The sequence below is a fragment of the Erpetoichthys calabaricus genome, chromosome 9, assembly GCF_900747795.2.
Source record: "Erpetoichthys calabaricus chromosome 9, fErpCal1.3, whole genome shotgun sequence".
NCBI classification, from domain to species: domain Eukaryota; kingdom Metazoa; phylum Chordata; class Cladistia; order Polypteriformes; family Polypteridae; genus Erpetoichthys; species Erpetoichthys calabaricus.
Genome location: NC_041402.2, coordinates 106,372,313 through 106,394,784, shown reverse-complemented (window position 1 = coordinate 106,394,784; position 22,472 = coordinate 106,372,313). Strand labels below are relative to the sequence as shown.

The following is a 22,472-nucleotide window of genomic DNA, read 5'->3' as shown; positions in this document are numbered from 1 at the left end:
GAAGGTCCCAATGAGCACAGTGGCCTCCATCATCCATAAGTGGAAGAAGTTCGAAACCAGCAGGACTCTTCCTAGAGCTGGCCAGCCATCTAAACTGAGCGATCGGGGGAGAAGGGCCTTAGTCAGGGAGGTGACCAAGTACCCGATGGTCACTCTGTCAGAGCTCCTCTGTGAAGAGAGGAGAACCTTCCAGAAGGACAACCATCTCTGCAGCAATCAGGCCTGTATGGTAGAGTGGCCAGACGGAAGCCACTCCTTAGTAAAAGGCACATGGCAGCCCGCCTGGAGTTTGCCAAAAGGCACCTGAAGGACTCTCAGACCATGAGAAAGAAAATCCCTGGTCTGATGAGACAAAGATTGAACTCTTTGGTGTGAATGCCAGGCGTCACATTTGGAGGAAACCAGGCACCGCTCATCACCAGGCCAATACCATCCCTACAGTGAAGCATGGTGGTGGCAGCATTATGCTGTGGGGAAGTTTTTCAGCAGCAGGGACTGAGAGACTAGTCAGGATAAAGGGAAAGATGACTGCAGCAATGTACAGAGACATCCTGGATGAAAACCTGCTCCAGAGCGCTCTTGACCTCAGACTGGGGCGATGGTTCATCTTTCAGCAGGACAACGACCCTAAGCACACAGCCAAGATATCAAAGGAGTGGCTTCAGGACAACTCTGTGAATGTCCTTGAGTGGCCCAGCCAGAGCCCAGACTTGAATCCGATTGAACATCTCTGGAGAGATCTTAAAATGGCTGTGCACCGACGCTTCCCATCCAACCTGATGGAGCTTGAGAGGTGCTGCAAAGAGGAATGGGAGAAACTGGCCAAGGATAGGTGTGCCACGCTTGTGGCTTCATATTCAAAAAGACTTGAGGCTGTAATTGCTGCCAAAGGTGCATCGACAAAGTATTGAGCAAAGGCTGTGAATACTTATGTACATGACATTTCTCAGTTTTTTTATTTTTAATAAATTTGCAAAAACCTCAAGTAAACTTTTTCACGTTGTCATTATGGGGTGTTGTGTGTAGAATTCTGAGGAAAAAAATGAATTTAATCCATTTTGGAATAAGGCTGTAACATAACAAAATGTGGAAAAAGTGATGCGCTGTGAATACTTTCCGGATGCACTGTACAACTTCAGCATGACACTGCCAGATCAAAACAGTAGTATGGCGAATTGTTCGCATACTAAAGTGATTAGAGCTGCAGGTGGAAGGCCCTTTTTACTTTATGTTGCCAGGCAGAGTTGTACTGTGGTGCAGCAGTCTATTAACCAGCGAAGCACTTTGAAGAAGATGTCTGTTGTTACAGTCCTACCGTTGTCCAGTCTGATAGCGGTCACAGGACATTTTATCTTCGATTGCTGGTACAACAAATAGTTTTGAGCAGAATCAATCACAGTACCAACTGTTGTCATCACAGCTTTTGTAAAAAGAATGGAGATAAATGGCATCAACTCACTGAGAGAATAAAACTGAATAATAAAAAAAATATAGCATTAACTTTTACAATTAGCCAAAATTTACATCGGGTGTTACAGAATTAAATGAAATGTAAATATGACATGGAACACACATGAAATGCATGTATTCCAAATAACGATATACTGTATTATTTGCTCTATACAACTCCAGGCACATCACACGCAGATAAGGAGCCTTGGCTTGAGCTGGGAGAACTTTTTGCCCGATTTGAGCTCTGTCAAGGGGAGTGTGACAGCAGGCTGCTTGTGCTGATCAACACATTTACAAAACAAAAAACGCTGATGGATAGGTGCGAAGGAATTTAAGGTGGGCTGGGATTACAAGTTTTTTCGCAGGCTTCAGAGATTCTAGTGTTAATGGCACAGAAAAGATCAATTTATATTTTAGGTGTCATTTATGCAGGAGCCCCAAAGGGTTTACAGACTTCTTCTCAAAACTCTACCTCAATTGAAAGTTATGCCCATAAGGTTTAAACTATTTATGTACTTGAAATTATGGTACTGTCATGTCAACCTACCATTCTAATAGTCAAAGCTGTTCCAGAGCAGAATCACATGAGTACTACTTGAATGATTATAATAGCTAAACTTGATGATTAAATTAAAAACTGTTTAATTTTGATTTTAACGAAAGTACAACAGGTATTTCATATTTTGCTCAGTGAAAACACTAATTATTTCTAATTATCATCTACGACTTAGACTTATAGATCACCAGGTAAACAGCCACATCTTTCAAAATTACTAAGACAAAAACACCTCAAGATGCAGAGACACAGATTTCTTAAACTCCATTTAAACTGTTTTAAGGTGGGAACAGTTGGACTCCACAGGCTATGCTCTCGCTGAGTATTAAACTCTTTACATTCCTTAAGCCACAAGAGAGGAAAAAAAGTTTTAAGTTGTGCTTGGTACTGATCATATGAAAACCTATACTGTCTGCAATATTTCCCAGTGCAAGAAAATTATTAATGTACGTGTTTTTAAAATCTTTTAAAACCTAATTTTGTTTTTAGCAAGCTTTTTTGTAACTCTGACTTACTACAGTGACCATCTGGCTCAAAAGTACTCAGATAATATATCCATTTCTAAAGCCACTTCAGCAGATGGAACTAAAATTTGAATTGCTTCACAACTTTATTTTCCCTTATACACAGAATACCTAGTTTCAGTTTGTATATTAGAAAAAAAATATTCAAAAATATTCATGTTAAATTAAATTCAGGTTTACCTCATCAGAACAATGCAGCTGAAGCTGGGGGTCTAGCCTATAGTCAAGTGCAGATTCCTGAAGAATTACTCGGATCTGGTCTTCACAATCTGGAGAAAGACGCTAGAAGAGATGATTAAATTTAAATGTATGAGATGCAACACAAAACATTTATATCACTTTTAAAACTATACCTACCTGATCTGCATATTTAAGTTTTAGACAAGAAATGACTTGTCCCTCAAGCTCACTGTCATCTTTGGCTTTGATGAGAATGCTCTCACAAAACTTTGGAATATCTGCCTTACAGGCTTTTCGAAGCACTGGATTTAGGCGATAATCTGAAGAAGTAAAAGGTAAACATTTACAAATGAATCACAAAAGGAAAAAAATAAGGTAAAAGTTAATTGTTAAAGGAAAGTTTTCAGATTCACACTTGACAGTCACTAGTTTTTATCTTTAAATTGTCTTTTTTCTTTCTTTTCATTACACACAGAGTATTATATTTCAAGCGTTTATTTCTTTTCATTTTGCTGATTATGACTTATGGCTAATGAAAACTCAAAATTCAGTACCTCAGAAAATTAGGATAGTGTGAAAAAGTTCAATATTGTAGACTCATAGTGTCACACTCCACTCAACTAATTAACCCAAAACCCCTGCAAAGGTGTCCTGAGTCTTTAAATGATCTCTCAGTCTGGTTCAGTAGGCCACACGATCATGGGGAAGACTACTGACTTGACAATTGTCCAGAAGACAGTCATTGACACCCTCTACAAGGAGGGTAAGCCACAAAAGGTCATTGCTAAAGAAGCTAGCTGTTCACAGAGTGCTATAACCAAGCATATTAATGGAAAGTTGAGTGGAAGGACAAAATGTGGCAGAGAAAGGTGCACAAGCAACAGGGATAATCACTGCCTTGAGAGGATTGTGAAGCACAGCCCATTCAAGAATTTGGGAGAGATTCACAAAAAGTGGACTGCAGCTGGAGTCAGTGCTTCAAGAGCCACCACACACAGACATATCAGGGATGTGGACTACAATTGTCGCATTCCTTGTGTCAAGCCACTCTTGAACCAGAGACAACATCAGAAGCGTCTTACCTGGGCTAAGGAGAAAACAGACTGGACTGTTGCTCAGAGGTGCAAAGTCCTCTTTTCAGATGAAAGTAAGTTTTGCATTTCATTTGGAAATCAGGGTCCCAGAGTCTGGAGGAAGAGTGGAGAGGCATAGAATCCAAGTTGCTTGAGGTCCAGTGTGAAGTTTCCACAGTCAGTGATGATTTGGGAAGGAATGTCATCTGCTGGTGTTGGTCCACTGTGTTTTATCAAGTCCAAAGTACTTCATGCTTCCCTCTGCTGACAAGCTGCCAAAAGTACCAATACCAGGTTTAATGACCACGGTATCACTGTGCTTGATTGGCCAGCAAACTTGCCTGACCTGTATCGCAAGAGGAAGATGAGACACCAGACTCAACAATGCAGACGAGCTGAAGGCCGACATTAAAGCATCCTGGGCTTCCAGAAGTATTGAGTGCATAAATGGACAATTTTCAGTAGGCCAACATTTCATTTAAAAATCATTTATTTTATTGGTCTTATGTAATATATTCTAATTTTCTGAGATACTGAATTTTCAGTTTTCATTACCTGTAACCCATAATCAGCAAAATGAAAAGAAAAAAATCTCTATTATAATAAAAAAAATCTTGGGAGACGAGACCTTTAATCCTGTGACGAGGCGTGATCTTTTGAAGAGACTTTTTGGAATGAAGTTCCGCAAGACAGAGACTTTTAACATGAGATTCTTTCAAGTCACGTCATGCTTCCAACCTTTGGAAGCAAGTCCCGCAAGACGGTGACTTAAGCCATTAAATTCTTTCAAGTCACACCCTATTTACAACTATTTTAAAACAAGACCACGGTCCTCTCACCTCTCAGTCTTGTGAATGAGAAGAAATGAGTACACGGGCAATCCTAGCACCTAGAAACGAGGAAGACAAACGAATTTACACTAAAAATGTTGATTGGTAACATGTCAAAATGGTTAAACGTGTATCAATAGACTATCCTGAAACAGTTGGTGCTGATCATGTGGAAGATGAAAACAACAACTTACAATATTACGAAGAATATCTACAACCGTTAACACCATCCGGTCTTCTGCCACAGGAATTATTGTAGAAAGAAGGATGTATTCAAGAAAGGTAATGTAGTACATCTTCCACAGATAACATTAGACAACAAAGGAGATCTTGATATGCCATTCGTATTAAAATGTTAACAGTTTCCCATTAGAATAGCTTTTGCAAAGACAATTAACATAATTCTCAGAGCCAAACATTCGAAAAAGTAGTTTTATTTAATAGAGAAAGAAACGAAATGCAGTTACGGGTAGTTAGTTATACGTCACGTGGATGCAAATGTAACACTTCACATGAAAATTAAAATCTGTTTAAATTGTACATTCACATCCCATACGTGAGTGGCAGAACTACAAAGAAGCTGGCCAGGGGGTTGCCGAGCGAAGTGAGCGGGAGCAAAGCCCCCTAGTGCTCGAAATATATCACTCTCTGTATACTGAATCTATATAGGAGTTTCATTTTTTTAATTGAATTACTGAAATAAATTCACTTTTCAATGATATTCTAATTTATTGAGATGCACCTGTATAGTAACTTATCTTATCATGAATATATACTAAATGTATTCACAGACATGTCATACCCTGTAATGGAGAAATACTGTATGAGAAAAAAAATAAACATTGTTATATCACTGCCACTTCAACTTGTGATCACCAAGAATAGAACCTCACCAAATTTGGTGAGACAAAAAACATTTCCAGGTTTGCGGCATTTGCTGATATGAAATGTTTGCAATGGCATATATGGAAGAAACAATAGCTGGTCAATAACACTTACTGAGGAGTAATGTATAAAACATCCTGCCTTGTCTCAGAAACCAAGAAAGAAAAACTGGAATCCTTACATGACAATTAATGTTGTATGGAGTCTATTCTTGGCTTACCTGGGACCCCTGGTCAGGTCAGTGCAAGACCAAACACACTTTGCCTGCCAGGATCACACTATAGTAAAAGATGCCACCTTATATACAGCATACTACTACTACTTGGACAACAGAAGGTGGTGTGAGAATCATTTTATGATGTCTCCAGTGTGTTTTAAACCATACAGCCTGTGCTGTTAGTGGAAAAGATACATTTGATGCAGAAAGATGTACAGTACTGTGGAATTCTGACTAGAACATAAGAAATTTGACAAACGAAAACAGACCATTAAGGTCTGTCAAGACAGTTTGTTTAGATAATAGCTAGGCTGTCCAAACATCTCATCCAGATTTTTTAAGGTTGTCAAGGTTTCTGCTTTAACTACATGTCTCTGTAGTTTGTTCCAGAGTCCCAAAACTCTTTGCATAAAGAAGTGCTTCCTGGCTGCAGTTTGAAATGCACTTCTTAATTTACACTGATGTCCTGGAGGATGTGATTCATGCTTAAGATGAAAGAATACTGCTGGATCCCCACGCAGTCTACTCTGCCAGAGAATAAACAGTTTTAATTCTCTTAAGTCCTGGGGCCTCATGTATAAACAGTGCGTACGCAGAGAAATGTTGCGTAAGAACGTTTCCATGTTCAAATTGCGATGTATAAAACCTAAACTTGGCGTAAAGCCACGCACATTCCCACGGTAGCTCATACCCTGTCGTACGCAAGTTCTCTGCTTGGTTTTGCAGACTGGTGGCACCCAGCGTCAAAGCAGTGCTACTGTTCCTGTGTGATTACCCTTTCTTTTTTAGATCCACATCCTTGACACGGCTTTATAAATACACTGAAATTAACCGCATATTGTTTATAAGTTTAATGCATCTGATTGTAATTAACCTGTAACAATATAATGGTCCACAGAATGGTCAAACTATTCTAAATACCATAACTGCTTTAGCGTTGTTACTCTCACTGCACCTTCTTCTGTAAGCTGCTCCCGTTAGGGGTTGCCACAGCGGATCATCTTTTTCCATATTACTCTCACTGCACCACTCGGAGTATTTATATTTATATCACTGTGTGATATATCGGAGTGTGAATCACAGATCTACAGCGATTGGTAAGAGAATTATCAGTATACAGCATCAAGCACTCACTGCCTCAGACATTCGCTATTTGAACTGCTCTTATCCGAGCAACGCTTCACAGCCTTTCCTGTTCAGATCTCGCGGTTCAAAAACAGTTTCATCCCAAGAACTATACACACACTCAATCAGTCCATCAAGTGCTCCTTGTAGAACTGTTTGTACTTGCAAGTTACCGTGAGGTAATTGTACTTATGATGCAGTTATAATATTGCACAACCTGAGCCACTTTATAAAGCGCGTATTTACATATGATGACGATATCATTTTTAAGATGAAATGCAGCAAAATATGTTTATTACATTATATAGATAAAACTTTAACTACACAGTGCCGCAGCGCTAGCGATCTTGAGCTTCATTCACGGTTTGTTCCTGCCTTGCGCTGTATTCATGCTGTGGCTGGCGCGACACTGGAAGGATAGATGGATAGAATAATTAAACATTACGAAGATATTTCAGCGTTCCTTAAAAGTTTTGAAGAATCGGCGTTCTAAGCTTACAGATGGCTTATCATCTATTACAGAGCTGAATGTGTGGCGATTGGGAATTTGGAGAAAGAAAAGTAAGGACAGGAATTGGGGGTTAGTACGTTTGAAAAAGACAGTACTTCTGTAATAAAGCATTTCATCAAAGGCTGCGCATGGCGCAGCAAGCATCTTGCATAAGACATGAACAATCACTGTGCCACTGTGTTCCCATGTTTAATAACATGCTTTAACTCATATCATCATGAAAATCATCATGTATACTTCTCAGTATTTTAATTATTCAGAGAGCTGTAATATTACGAATGTAATGGATTCTGTGTCCTTTCGGAGGAAGAGCACGTAGTGATTCAGGCACATAGAGCACATATAAGATCAAATACACAACAAAGCATTTAACGTGCTACTTTAGTTACGATGGGATTTGAGAAACTAGTAAATTAAACGATTTTAAGATGAAGTTTATGATGTTCTACTTTAATGACAAAATAAGCTACGTGATTAAAGTGGAAATTTCAAGATTAAAGTTGACATTTCATGCTTTTTTCACACTGTGTACTTTTTTTTTTTTCACTGTACCCTAATAAGCTTTCATATGACACTCAGACAGTGGGCTACGAGTCGCCTTTTCACGCCGACTTTGATATCTGACAACTTCTTTTTTTATTTCGGGCACTGTGCGACTTTGTGAACTTTAGCTTTCGAGTTTGTCTGACACGCTATGTCACTCGATCAGCTTCCTTTTGTTGCTTATATAACTGTTTAAACCAACAAATAGTACGTTTTTCTTTTCCTCCGTTTGGTATTCGCTAAAATTCTTCTATTTTTCCTCATACTTTTGCCATTGCCTTTTCACAGAACGCTGAGCTTAAGGGCTATTTATATTGCTTTGCATATTCAAAGAGGCATAATTCTGGGAGGAGTTGGGGCGGGACAGCAGGCGCGTGCACGAGTGTTACTTTTCACGCTGATCGGGATTTATGTAGTGGAAGAACGAAGAAGTTTGCGTACGCACAGATTCCTGCATCTGGATTTTTCTGTGCATAAGCGCATTTCGGCTTTTGTGCTTACGTCATGTTATAGTGCGAATTCTACGCATGGCGTTATGCATGAGGCCCCTGGAATGCACCTGGTTGTTCTCCTTCGCTTCTGAACAGTTTCCAGTGATACTAAGTCTTTCTTGAAGCGAGATGATCAGAACTGCACACAAAACTCCAAATGAGGTCTTATGTGTGCATCATATAGCTTGAGCATAACGTCCTTTGACTTAAATTTGACAGTTTTTATGATACAACTTCAATCGCTTCTGGGCACTGTGTAGTTGATTAAAATGTTGATTCAACATATACCCCTAAATCCTTTTCAGAGGTTGCTTCCTGTATGATAGTATTTCCCCCATCTTGTATTTATAATTGATTTTCCTTTTGCCCAGATGTAGCACTTTTCTACATTAAACTGCATTCTCCAGATGTTCACCCAGTTCTGAAGGTTGTCCAGGTCATTTTGAACTCTTTTTGCTACCTCCTCAGTGTCTGCTCTTCCTCCAATTTTAGTGTCATCTGCAAATTTAACTATACCAGAATCAACATCTTTAATATAAATCAGAAAAAGTAATGGTCCATGTGGAGTATTCTCCTCAAGATGCAGTTTTGCAGGTTACCTCTGATGAGTATACTTTCTAGTTTCAGAATGAATCTTTGGTGTAGGAATGTATCAAATGATTTTTGAAAGTCAATGTGAATTATGCTGTATGCTTTGTTTTTGTCAACTATTCCGGTTGCTTCTTTCAAACAAACAAACAAAAAAACCTTAAGGACTGGTTTAACAGGATCTTCCTCTCAAAAATGCATGCTGGCTGCTATTTAGAATATTATTTTCATTTAAGTATTTTTCTAATTTATTTCTTATTATATATTCCATACTTTTGCAAGGCACAGAAGTAAGATTAATTGTTCTGTCATTACTAGGATCCATTTTGTCTCCCTTCTTGAAGACTACTCGATTGGCAGACCATAGTTTGTTACTGTTAGGGGACGATGCACTTCGTTGTCACGACTTCTTTGGTAGTACAGGGGTAAGAACTGCTGACTCATAATCAACAGGTCACTGGTCTGTTTTGAGTAGTGAGTAGTGCTGGACGGTATACCGGTTCATACCGAACACCGTTTTTAATTTTTTTTATGATATGGATTTTTCTTATACCGCAACACCGGTTTAAATTGCCTAAACGACGTTCGGAACGTGGCGCAGCGGGAAACTGTTCAAGTGGGGACCTTTTTCACTGCTACACCGCTAAACACAGATTTGTTGCACTAGGGCTCTTTTTCACTGCTACACCACCAAATAGTGGGCGGTAGCATAGGTATGCCGCGCGGTGAAAATGGACAGAGAGCATTCCGAAACTGAACTAAAAGTAAAGTTGAACATGATGAACAGAAGAACTTTTGCCGAAAAAAAAGGAGTCATGTCCGTCGCCTGGAGATACTTTAGTTTTAAAAGGTCAGATGTGTAAATACTGTTTCTATACTACCGGATAATACTGCAAGCCAAGTTGTACTTGTTTTTATACTTGCTAGTGTATGTTTTGCTTGTATTCATCCTACGATGTGCTGGTGACTCGTTCAGAGATGGGTGCAACTCTGAATGGATGGCATAATTAAACATGTATAACGAAGATATTTTTAAAGTTCTGAACACTCCGTCGGCTAAGTTAATAACTAGTTTTAATTTCACAAAGACGTTTATCATGTGGTGATTGGTAATGTGGAGAAAGAAAAAGGAAAGATAGGAACTGGGGTTTTGGTAGAGAGCAGGAATATCATGAAGTGAATGGATTCTGTGCGGTGATTGCTGCAGGCGCCTGCTCTTAGTGCGGAGGAAGTCAGTTTAAGAAGCGTAGTGATTAACGACTGGGTCGGGGAACACTTAACACAAAGTATTTGATGTGCTGCATTATCTTGTGACGGGGTTTGAGAAAATCTAGTAAATTAAACATTGATTTTAGGATGAAGTTTAGTTTACAACATTCTACTTTAATTATAAAATAAACTATGAGAATAAAGTGGAAATGTCGACTTTAATCTTGACATAGTCAATATGTCGAATTTATTCTTGACATATACTTTGTTTTTTTCTTCACAGTGGCCCTAATGCGCTTCCATAGGGCTATACCACAAACAGCATTATAAATGCAAGTTGCAGTTTTTATTATTTATGTATATAGCTTAACTTGAAGCAAGGTCCATATTCATGCAGTTTGCCTAAATGATGGTACAGTTGGTAAGATGTAATTACCAAGTTGCACTTGTTTTATTTTATTTTAATTTGGTGAATACCATGTAATGCACCTGGGCTTGAAGCCTTGAAGTAATAGTGCAACTATCAGTAATACTATTATGTATTTTATTGTTATTATTTATTAGTTTAAATATTATGCAGTTTAATGATGGTAAAATTGTTTAAAAAGTCACTTTAACGTGTCAGTGGACAGAGGTTGTTAACATTAACAGAAAGTGTAGTTGGTTTACAAAAAATATTTACTATTTACTCCTTTTCTAAGACGTGTTCAGTGCAATCCAACTTTTGACAAACACCTCTGGATATTTTACTAAGTCTAAATGCCTCTTTGGATGGTTGAAAATATGTTGTCAAAATCATAGTTTAAGTTTTTGCAAAATTTGTTCAATTAAAGGTTCTATATTTTGACTGCATCTGTCATGCAATGCGATTCCTTCTCTTTAGTGCCACCCCCTTGAAAACTATCACTTTATGGGGCCATGCAAACCTGGATTAATACTTGTGTGCACATTAAAATGTCTTTTTGTAAGATGTACAATTCTCATAACAGTCTAATAGGTTATTCTTAGCCAGTCTACTGCAGTAATTGCAGTGGAAAATGTGGTTAACATCCACTCATGCATGGGGAAAAAAATACCGTCTAATACCGTGAAACCGGCAGAATTTAGAAAAATACTGTGATATAGAATTTTGGTCATACCGCCCCCACCTCTAGAAGTGAACTGCTCTTATTGTTACTAATATACAATAAAAACATACATTCGATTTGAGTCTGTAACAGCCAGTGTAAACGTATGGTACTTGTACAGTTTAGCTTTTTTTTTTTTTTTGTTCTCTCAGTTGTGTTCATGCTCCCCTTGATCTGACACAGCTGTTTTCAAATAAAGACGTGCTATAACAGAAGTGAACTCAGATGAGGATGAGGGTTCTACATCGGAGAACGAGAACAGAAGCCCACCCCGCAAGAAACGTCCACTCACATATAAGAACAACGCAGCTGCACCACGCGTAAAGGCGAAAGATGGCACCGTTTGGATGCAGCAAGAGGATCGGTGTCATCCTGCCAGTCAGTCAGCCCCACACCTGTCCTTCAAAGAAAAAGCAGAGCTTACAGAGCTCGCCAAGGTATTGTGCAAAGTCCAGTTTGTGATTATGTTTTGAGATGGTCTTTATATAAAAACATTTATATGCTACTTTTATAAAAGCTAGATCAAAATGTTTTTACATTGATTTACTTACGTATCTTCCTATAGCGTAAAGTCACAAGTAAACTGTAGAGCTTCCTGTGTTTGATCGACATGGGCATGCTCATAAAGTACATGTGTACTGAAACAACTTTAACTGCAGTCTACTTGTGATTTTACAATGTAGGAAGATAAGTAAATAAATCAAGGTAAATAATATTCGATCTGGCTTTTATATAAGTAACATATAAATGCCTTGTTACGTGGTAAGGCTTGAACCCGTGACCTCTTGATTATGAGTTCTTACAAGTGTACTAAAAAAAGAAGTCATAACAACAAAGTACACTAGCCTGATTTAATTTTCTTTGGTTATAGTCTTGAAAAAAACATACTTGTTTTGTTATACTTGTACCTTTTGTGAAAATGCTTATTTGTTATTTGGACTTCAGTCTTCACACATTATACACTTCATGTCAAAATTTAGTCGCTAGTACTAAAACATGAAAAAAAAAGCTTGTCTTTTTGGTATGTCTTCAACATTTCGATCATGCTACACTTACATTGATCTTTGTAGACACTGAACACAGCTGAAATGCATGTGTTCCGAATAACGATATATTATTTACCCTATGAAACTCCTGGTACCTCACTCCCAGATAAACAAGGCTTCAGCTGGGACAGCTTTGTGCCATTTCTGCGGCGGTGGGGGGTGGATGGCATAGTAGGCTGCTTGTGCTCATCAACACATTTACAACACAAAAGACGCTGATGGAGAGGTGTGAACGGATTTAAGGTGGGCCAGGTTTACGAGTTTGTTCGTAGGCGTTGGTAATTCTAGTGTTAATTGGAAATTAATTGGATTAATTTTTTACTAGTGTTGTTTTACGAGTGTGCAATTGCTTCTTTCTTGGTATGAAGTTATTTAACCTGTATCCAGCCCTGTAAGGAGGTCCTCCAACTTGCTGGAAAAACTCAGGGGTTGGTGGGAGGATTGGCATGTCAGCCACTGTAAAAAAACTAACACTGTTCCAGTGTGGTGCTGAGGTGTCACCCATTGCACAGCTGCACTCAGGTGGGTGGTTCATCATGTGGTGGGTGCGGCAATGCATGGTATTCAGCGCATGCTCCCAACCACCACCACCTCCTCACATTAACTGCAGAGATGGACTGGTCATTGTTACTAATGGAACAATCCCTGCCACTCACACACTATATGCTGCCCTATCAAGCCACAAGCTGTAAAGGAAGAGCACTTTAGTGAGCAAGAGAGAGAAAGAAGCGACATGAGTGGTCAATGCTGCATCCTCTGTGCACCTGTTCAACCTCATGATCGCAATAACTCTCTGGCACACTGAACAAATACAAAAGATTAAAATGCACATGAGGAAAGTTATTAATGAAATAAAGTGATTTATACGCAAGGGACTGCATCGAGGTCAGTTCAATGAAATTAGCTCAGAATGCTTTATTGCAATTCATCAGGAAAATAATATAATCTCAATTATAAATCTTATAATCCCAAATTTTTAGGAACCTGCTGAATTAAGCATTTTATTGTTTCTAGTAGACTGCATTTTCATAGCACATTGATGTGCTTGCTGCTCGATTTTAAGTCCGAATTTATTCTGACAAAGGCAATTGTGTTTTACATACCCCAGATTAGTCTATTTTATTTGGAATGGAGCAAACCAAATAAACTGATGTTACCATTCCACACAGGCTGCGTTCGCTTGCTATGGGGCAGACAGCAAATACAGTACGAGTTTTCCACTTCTGCATATTATGTTGTGACAAATCCACCCCGACAAGCTGCAACAGGCCGATCGGTACCGCTCACCTTCCTAATAGGAAGGCAGCTGATACACAGGATAGGCCAATCTGAAATGCTCAGTTCAAACAGATGAATGAAATATATAGAGCGGTTAGGAGCATGCACTGATACAGTGCACTGCCGCACCCACCACACGACAAACCAACTCAGGATCCAGATTAGGACCAGAGTGCAGCCATGCAATGGGTGATACCTCAGCACCACACTAGTTCAGACGGAATGGAACAGTGTGAGGTTTTTTATGGTGGCTGGAGTGCCAATTCTGCCACCAACCCCCAAGTTTTTCCCTGCAGGTTGGAGGGATGGATGCAGATTAACGTCATACCCAGGATGGAGCAATTGCAGGTGAAGGGACTGCTCAAGGGCCCAACAGAGCAGAGTCCCTTTTGGCATTTACAGGATTTGAACCAGCAACCTTCCGATTGCCAGTGCAGATCCCTAGCCTCAGAGCCACCACTCCGCCTAAAAGAAATATATACAGTATATAAAAAACAGCTATAAGGCAACATCCAAAAACAAATGTGAAATATATTATACAAAAAAGAAAGTCAAGACGACAAGAAAATGAAAAACAGCCACAATCTCTTTCCTGCCAGCCACTAACCCAAAATAACCTCTACAGTTAGGTCCATAAATATTTGGACAGAGACAACTTTTTTCTAATTTTGGTTCTGTACATTACCACAATGAATTTTAAATGAAACAACTCAGATGCAGTTGAAGTGCAGACTTTCAGCTTTAATTCAGTGGGGTGAACAAAACGATTGCATAAAAATGTGAGGCAACTAAAGCATTTTTTTAACACAATCCCTTCATTTCAGGGGCTCAAAAGTAATAGGACAATTGACTCAAAGGCTATTTCATGGGCAGGTGTGGGCAAGTCCGTCGTTATGTCATTATCAATTAAGCAGATAAAAAGCCTGGAGTTGATTTGAGGTGTGGTGCTTGCATGTGGAAGACTTTGTTGTGAACAGACAACATGCGGTCAAAGGAGCTCTCCATGCAGGTGAAAGAAGCCATCCTTAAGCTGCGAAAACAGAAAAAACCCATCCGAGAAATTGCTACAACATTACGAGTGGCAAAATCTACAGTTGGTACATCCTGAGAAAGAAACCAAGCACTGGTGAACTCAGCAACGCAAAAAGACCTGGACGTCCATGGAAGACAACAGTGGTGGATGATTGCAGAATCATTTCCATGGTGAAGAGAAACCCCTGCACAACAGCCAACCAAGTGAACAACACTCTCCAGGGGATAGGCGTATCGATATCCAAGTCTACCATAAAGAGAAGACTGCATGAAAGTAAATACAGATGGTGCACTGCAAGGTGCAAGCCACTCGTAAGCCTCAAGAACAGAAAGGCTAGATTGGACTTTGCTAAAGAACATCTACAAAAGCCAGCACAGTTCTGGAAAAACACTCTTTGGACAGATGAAACCAAGATCAACCTCTACCAGAATGATGGCAAGAAAAAAGTATGGAGAAGGCGTGGAACAGCTCATTATCCAAAACATACCACATCATCTGTAAAACACAGTGGAGGCAGTGTGATGGCTTGGGTGTGCATGGCTGCCAGTGGCACTGGGACACTAATGTTTATTGATGATGTGACACAGGACAGAAGCAACCGAATGAATTCTGAGGTGTTCAGAGACATACTGTCTGCTCAAATCCAGCTAAATGCAGTCAAATTGATTGGGCGGAGTTTCATGATACAGATGGACAATGACCCAAAACATACAGCCAAAGCAACCCAGGAGTTTATTAAAGCAAAGAAGTGGAAGATTCTTGAATGGCCAAGTCAGTCACCTGATCTTAACCCAATTGAGCATGCATTTCACTTGTTGAAGACTAAACTTCAGACAGAAAGACCCACAAACAAACAGCAACTGAAAGCCGCTGCAGTAAAGGCCTGGCAGAGCATTAAAAAGGAGGAAACCCAGCATCTGGTGATGTCCATGAGTTCAAGACTTCAGGCTGTCATTTCCAGCAAAGGGTTTTCAACCAAGTATTAGAAATGAACATTTTATTTCCAGTTATTTAATTTGTCCAATTACTTTTGAGCCCCTGAAATGAAGGGATTGTGTTAAAAAAAAATGCTTCAGTTGTCTCACATTTTTATGCAATCATTTTGTTCACCCCACTGAATTAAAGCTGAAAGTCTGCACTTCAACTGCATCTGAGTTGTTTCATTTAAAATTCATTGTGGTAATGTACAGAACCAAAATTAGAAAAAAGTTGTCTCTGTCCAAATATTTATGGACCTAACTGTATATGTACAAATAAAAAACACATACAATGGAAAAGTCACACTCCCTGTCCCCTTCTGAAATTCACTCAAGTCCAAAATTCCAGCCAATTATTAACAGCAGGTGAATAAAGTGCAGAATGCTGGCCAACACAAAATTGTTGAAGTCTTAACTGAAAAATATTTTATAGTTAGTCTCTGTGTGCTCACCCGAATCCGCTAATAATAACTGAATGCAACTTTCGCACTCCAGGTGTGAATAACTGACCTCCTTCTAACAGACCGTTCTTTTTGGAACTGCAGAAAATTTTCCGATGATCCGGGCAGATGCTGATCTGTTTAGTTAGATCTTTTCCATATTACATCTCCTCGATAGTTGTCCACCCTCCTTTTTGAAAAATGGCATGCTTTATGTAAATGCCACCAGAAAAAAACAAACTAGATGTCCCACCTTCTGCAGCACCGCTGTCAATCACAGTCTGTATGGGCTATCCGAATGCCCACACGAGCAAACCAGACAGTACAAAACACATAACATCTTTTTATGTGGTAGCACTACGATGTGATCATAGCTCTTAAATCAATTTTATAAAATGTAATGGCACATCAGCTTCATGTGCAGTTCTGCCCTACCCATAAAAACCACAGACAGGCTAATACAGCTTAAGCGAACATAAAAATAATTTTATGGAACAGCATATATTATTTGCATATATTTCCACTTCAAAGGTTAGCAAACATTTCCAGTTTTAAAAAAAAAAAAAAAAAAAAAAAAAAAACACTCCATGGGGGAAGCAAACTGTGTCAACATTTATTATTAAAAAAGCAAAACAGCGGGGCGGCACGGTAGCGCAGTGGGTAGCGCTGCTGCCTCGCAGTTGGGAGACCTGGGGACCCGGGTTCGCTTCCCGGGTCCTCCCTACGTGGAGTTTGCATGTTCTCCCCGTGTCTGCGTGGGTTTCCTCCGGGTACTCCAGTTTCCTCCCACAGTCCAAAGACATGCAGGTTAGGTGGATTGGCGATTCTAAATTGGCCCTAGTGTGTGCTTGGTGTATGGGTGTGTTTGTGTGTGTGTCCTGCGGTGGGTTCGCACCCTGCCCAGGATTGGTTCCTGCCTTGTGCCCTGTGTTGGCTGGGATTGGCTCCAGCAGACCCCCGTGACCCTGTGTTCGGATTCAGTGGATTGGAAAATGGATGGATGGCAAAACAGCATATTATAATCATATTACATAAAACAGTACAAAAATAAAAATAAAAAAAATTCTGCTTATTTCTTGAACTAATAAAGCACATAAAAATTTCACCCACACACAATTAATGGAATATGTACGTAAAATAGGTGGATTATAAAACTGTCCACAGTTCGTCAGTGTTCAAAATGATACTGTACATACTAAACTGAAATTGAGTTGCAGTGTAATCCAAACAGCTTGAAATACAAAAAATGTACACCACCAGCATAACTTTGTGTAGTGGGGTTTCATTGTGAAGATAAGAGGATGGAATATGGTAGTTCTGGCCATGAATTAAGCATATTTGAGAAGAAAAAAAATATTTTAGTACAGCAGTACTAAAATGCTGGCACACACATTGAATCACATACAAACATCATTCACAGAAAATACATACAGCAACAAAGAAAGCCAACTGTTTCTTCATTATTTCTAAAGTTGTTCCTTATTTGGACTTTTGCCTGTGATTCTGTCAAAGAGACAGAGGTCACCATAAGCAGATCATAAAAACATGCTGATGCTTTTATTTGGAAAACAACAATAATAATAATAATAAATATAAATATAGGTAAACTTTGGCATATACATACAATTATAATGTAGCTATAAAACCCAGCCACAGGAGATGCATAAACCTGTGTGTTTCTTCGTGGCGGTTCCAAGCCTGAATAAATGGGGAGGGTTATGTCAGGAAGGGCATCCAGTGTATTTTGCCAGATCAATATGCGGACAACAATACAGATTTCCATACTGGATTGGTCGAGGCCCGGGTTAACCACGGCTGCCACTGGTATTGTTAGCCAACAGGGTGCTGGCGGAAAATGGGTTACTGTTGGCCGAAAAAGGACAAGAGAGGGAGACGTGTTCAAAGACAGGAGGAGAGGAGGAAGATAAAGAGAGAGGAACTGAGGGTAGGGACTTTGAATGTTGGCAATATGAATGGTAAGGGAAGAGAGTTAGCTGATGTGATGGTGAGAAGGAAGGTTGATATATTGTGCGTGCAAGAGACTAAATGGAAGGGGAGAAAAGCCAGGTGGATAGAAGGTGGATTCAAATTGTTCTATCATGGTGTGGATGGGAGGAGACATGGGGTAGGAGTTATTCTGAAGAAACATTATGTCAAGAGAGTTTTGGAGGTGAAAAAAGTGTCAGAGTGACAATTATGAAGCTGGAAACTGAAGGTGTGATGACGAATGTTGTTAGTACATATGCCCAGCAAGTTGGGAATGCGATGGATGAGAAAGATGATTTCTGGAGTGAGATGGATGAAGTGATGGACAGTGTACCCAAGGGACAGAGAGTGGATTTCAATGGATATGTTGGTGAAGGGAACAGAGGGGGTGAGGAGGTGATGGTTAAGTATGGTGTCAAGGAAAGGAATAAAGAATGTCAGATGATAGTGGATTTTGCAGAAAAGGATGGACATGGCTGTGGTAAATACATTTCTTAAAAAAAGAGGGAGGAACAGAGTGACATACAAGAGCGGAGGAAGATGCACACAGGTAGATTATATCCTATGCAGGAGGGTCAATCTTAAGGAGACTGAAGACTGCAAAATGGTGGCAGGGGAAAGTGTAGTTAGGCAGAATAGGATGGAGGTCTGCAGGATGACTTTGGAAATCAAGAGGAAAAGAGGTAGCGCAGAGCCAAGGATCAAATGGTGGAAGATGAAAAAGGTAGACTGTAAGTTGATTTCAGGGTGGAGGTAAGACCGGTACTGCGTTGGCAGTGAAGAATTACCAGATAGCTGGGCAACTACAGCACAAGTAGTAAGGGTGACAGCAAGAAGGGTACTTGCTGTGACATCTGTACAGAGGAAGGACAAAAAGGAAACCTGGTGGTGGAAAGTACAGGAGAGTATACAGAGGAAGAGGATAGCGAAGAAGAAGTGGGATAGTCAGACAGATGCAGAAAGTAGACAAGAATACAGGGAGATAAGGCGTAAGGTGAAGAGAGAGGTGGTGAAGGCTAAAGAAAAGGCGTATAATGAGTTGTATGACAGGTTGGACACTAAGGGGGGAGAAAAGAACCTGTACCGATTGGCTAGACAGAGGGACCAATGGAAGAATAATTTTAGGGTAACATAGCTTTCATCTTAAATAAATAGAATAAGGGGTTAATACATGTCAGAAACCTTTGCAGATATATCAGGAAACCAGATAAAGGTCAAATGAACAACAAAATGTAGAGAAAGATAACTAAGAGAACACTAAGAAATCACCAGATGTCCTGTAAAGAACCATAATGGACAGTTGTTGTATGCACAGAAATTTCAAGGGTGGTGGCTCAACTCAAAGGTATAAGAATATAATAGACTTTAATTTTATATGTCATTTTGGTGTAAAACCAACCAGTGTAAATGTATGCATTGATTGACATTGTATGAAAATTCAATAGCTTATAAAATTAACCTCTATTTCTTTGTTTCTCTGATCATTCAGACCATGGTGTAACAGACTGTTTTTAAGAATGCTCCTTCCAAGGTATTTTGCAGAGGAGTAATTAAAATATACAATGAACATCCTTTCTCCTGCCTGATTACTGATTTGTCCCGTAAGAGGATGCTTCTTTCGTTAATAAGATGTTAAATTTCTACCACAGACCTAGCTGGTTAAGATGTGCAGCAGGTTAGAGTGATAAAAGATGGCTCTGACCAAAAACAGGAGATGGAGCTGGAGGTGGCAGAATTAAAGATGCTAAGATTTGTATTGGGTATGACGACGATGGATAGGATTAGGAACAGGTACATTAGAGGGTCAGCTTAGGTTGGATGGTTTGGAGACAAAGACAGAGAGGCGAGATTGCATTGGTTTGGACACGTGCAGAGGTGAGATGCTGGATATATTGGGAAAAGGATGCTAAGACAAAGCTGCCACGCAAAAGGAAAAGAGGAAGGCCTAAGAGAAGGTTTATGGAAGTTGTGAGAGAGGACATGCAGGTGATGAGTGTAACAGAGCAAGATGCAGAGGACAAGAAGATATGGAAAAAGATGATCTACACTGGCAACCCCTAACAGGAGCAGCCCGAAGGAAGGAGAAGATAATGTAAGCTATAAATTAGCACAAAGTAGCTTTAACACCTGTAGACAATTTGTGCACATAACGAGTTAACTGATTTAACTTACAATGTCATCAGTCACATCTTTAAAGTGTGTTGGTGAATCACTCCTTAGTACCACCAATGATAATGCAGCTATGCAGAGGCCAGTGCCATTCAAGAAGCCAAATCACAAGTCTAAATGCTGTTTGGGTGGATATGAACTCCTCAAACCAACTTAGTAATCAACATTTATTTATATTAAAAAAAAAAAAAAAAAAGGCTGCCAAATGGATGTAATAATGGTGCTCCTTGTTCCGGTGTGACACAAAATGCACTATGACAATTTTGCCCTCAGTCCCACAGTGCAGTTTCCAACAGTTTAGTGTAACAATCATGTAACTTTGCAGAAATGATTCAATGTGCAAATAGAAACCATAACCATACAAATGTTTTATACACACTATATGTTACATCGGTAAGCATTTCTTTTCAAACTCTTCAGTCAACATATACATTTTCAAAATTATGGATTATGCATATTATGCATTTTTCAGATCCCAGAGCACAGCTGTTTTTATGAATAACGAAATAGGAAAGTTTGAAGATGTTGTCATGTCAGTGATTTTTTGACAATCAGCTCTTGCAGATGGGCATTCCATTGTTTGTAGTGTACAGTAAACTGAAAATATACAAAAAGTGCTATTGCCCTCTAACATGCTGATTAGTCCCAAACACTCATGCAAGTATGGAACGTTTAAAGTATATTAAAAGGATGTAAATTAAAAAAATGCTATTTGAAAAGTAATAATTGTGGCCATGGTTAGAGGTTTAACGATTTCAAACAGGTACATTTTATAACTGACGATTTTAACATTATGGAACACACCTTTTTAACCTACTTTTTATTACTGTTATCTTTTAATTTTGTCTCTGGAAGACAAAAAAAGAACAATTGCGACAAATGGCGTAAAAATTTAAATATAATATAGTACTAATTCTGGTCATTTTCAATTGACAATATAAATATAGTTTTTAACAAAACTGTGTGTCAGATTTTTTTTAAATGTATCAGATAAATTCTCGATTACAAACACGTTAAATAATTCTGTCACTGATAAATGTGATAAATAATAACATAAAAGTCATTTATCTTCAATGCATCATTTAGGTTATAATGCCTTACCATTATGTAATATAATTATAAACACAACATACTGCTAAGCTTCATCTTTAGCTTAGTATAAAGCAGGCCTAAGAGATGACCAAGTGAAACCTAATTGGTAGAGCTGAAACCAGGCATCTCAATTTAAAGAAGGCTTACTCGCTAAGTATACTTCCTGGAATACCCACTGCTCTCTACTCCATCTTATGGAAAGAAAATAAATAGCATTTCAAGCCAATAAAAGACATTCAGCCTTCATGGCACCCTGGAATATACAAACTCATAGCCCCTTTACTGCTATGGTGCTAGTAGTATGCTGTTTGCACATTACACTCACCTAAACTGTTTTTATTTTTATTATAGTGTTTTGTGCTATATGATTGTTGCTGCAACTTCCTGTGGGATTTATATTTTCTATATGTTGTTATTTGCTTGTGTTTAAATGAACCATCTTACTAGGTCCTCTAAGAAGCCATTTAGTCCAAAGAAGATCATCAAAACTTATTTACTTAATTTTTTGTAAATATTTATGCTTGAGATTGGAAGGTCCCAAAAAAGTATTACTATAATCTACATTGCTTGCTAACTTATTTCATAGATCTGTTCATGAAGAAACTGATTCTGACATTAGTACAAAATTTGCTTTTAACCAAGGCCAAATAAGTTTGACAGCCTTACTCTTGTTTTTCTAGCTGTTATCCAAGCTCGCACTTGTTATTATTTGCACTAGTAATGAGCGAAGTCGGCTGAATTCTCTTTGCCTCAAGTTTGGCGAAATCATGGAAATATTCGGGTTGATGTTTTGCCAGAAAACCAATCTTCTCCTAAGGTTCAGGTTTTTTGGAGGCTAGTGATGAGTGAACCCTGTTGTAACAGATAGCAGAATTTTTCAACAGATTGGCCAGCCCAGCACTGATTCAGCAGGAGAATGGCCAATATTTGGGCAGCTTATTGCCAGAGGTCTTCAAGACTGTGTCTGGCTTGTGTAACTCAGTTTCTACAATCTGGCCGTGGTTCTACAATTAGCTGATAATCATCATTTATGTTAATTAGTTTGTACTTTGTTTTTGATGAATTTGAACAAATTATATCATTCCATGTGATAGTTCTGCATTTAGTGAGCAGTATAATCTATTCTTACATTTTGCTTTG

General features: G+C 39.0%; 1 protein-coding gene across 1 annotated transcript in view; it reads right to left on the bottom strand.

Annotated features, from left to right (window-relative positions):
• Window positions 1-22,472, bottom strand: part of glg1a (golgi glycoprotein 1a) — a 314,175-nt gene that overhangs the window by 17,927 nt on the left and 273,776 nt on the right. The window contains exons 22-23 of the mRNA XM_051931535.1: window positions 2,890-3,032; window positions 2,713-2,814 (exon numbers count right to left, since the gene is read on the bottom strand). Of these exons, the coding sequence (XP_051787495.1) occupies window positions 2,713-2,814; window positions 2,890-3,032 (245 nt within the window). The remainder of the gene's footprint in view (window positions 1-2,712; window positions 2,815-2,889; window positions 3,033-22,472) is intronic.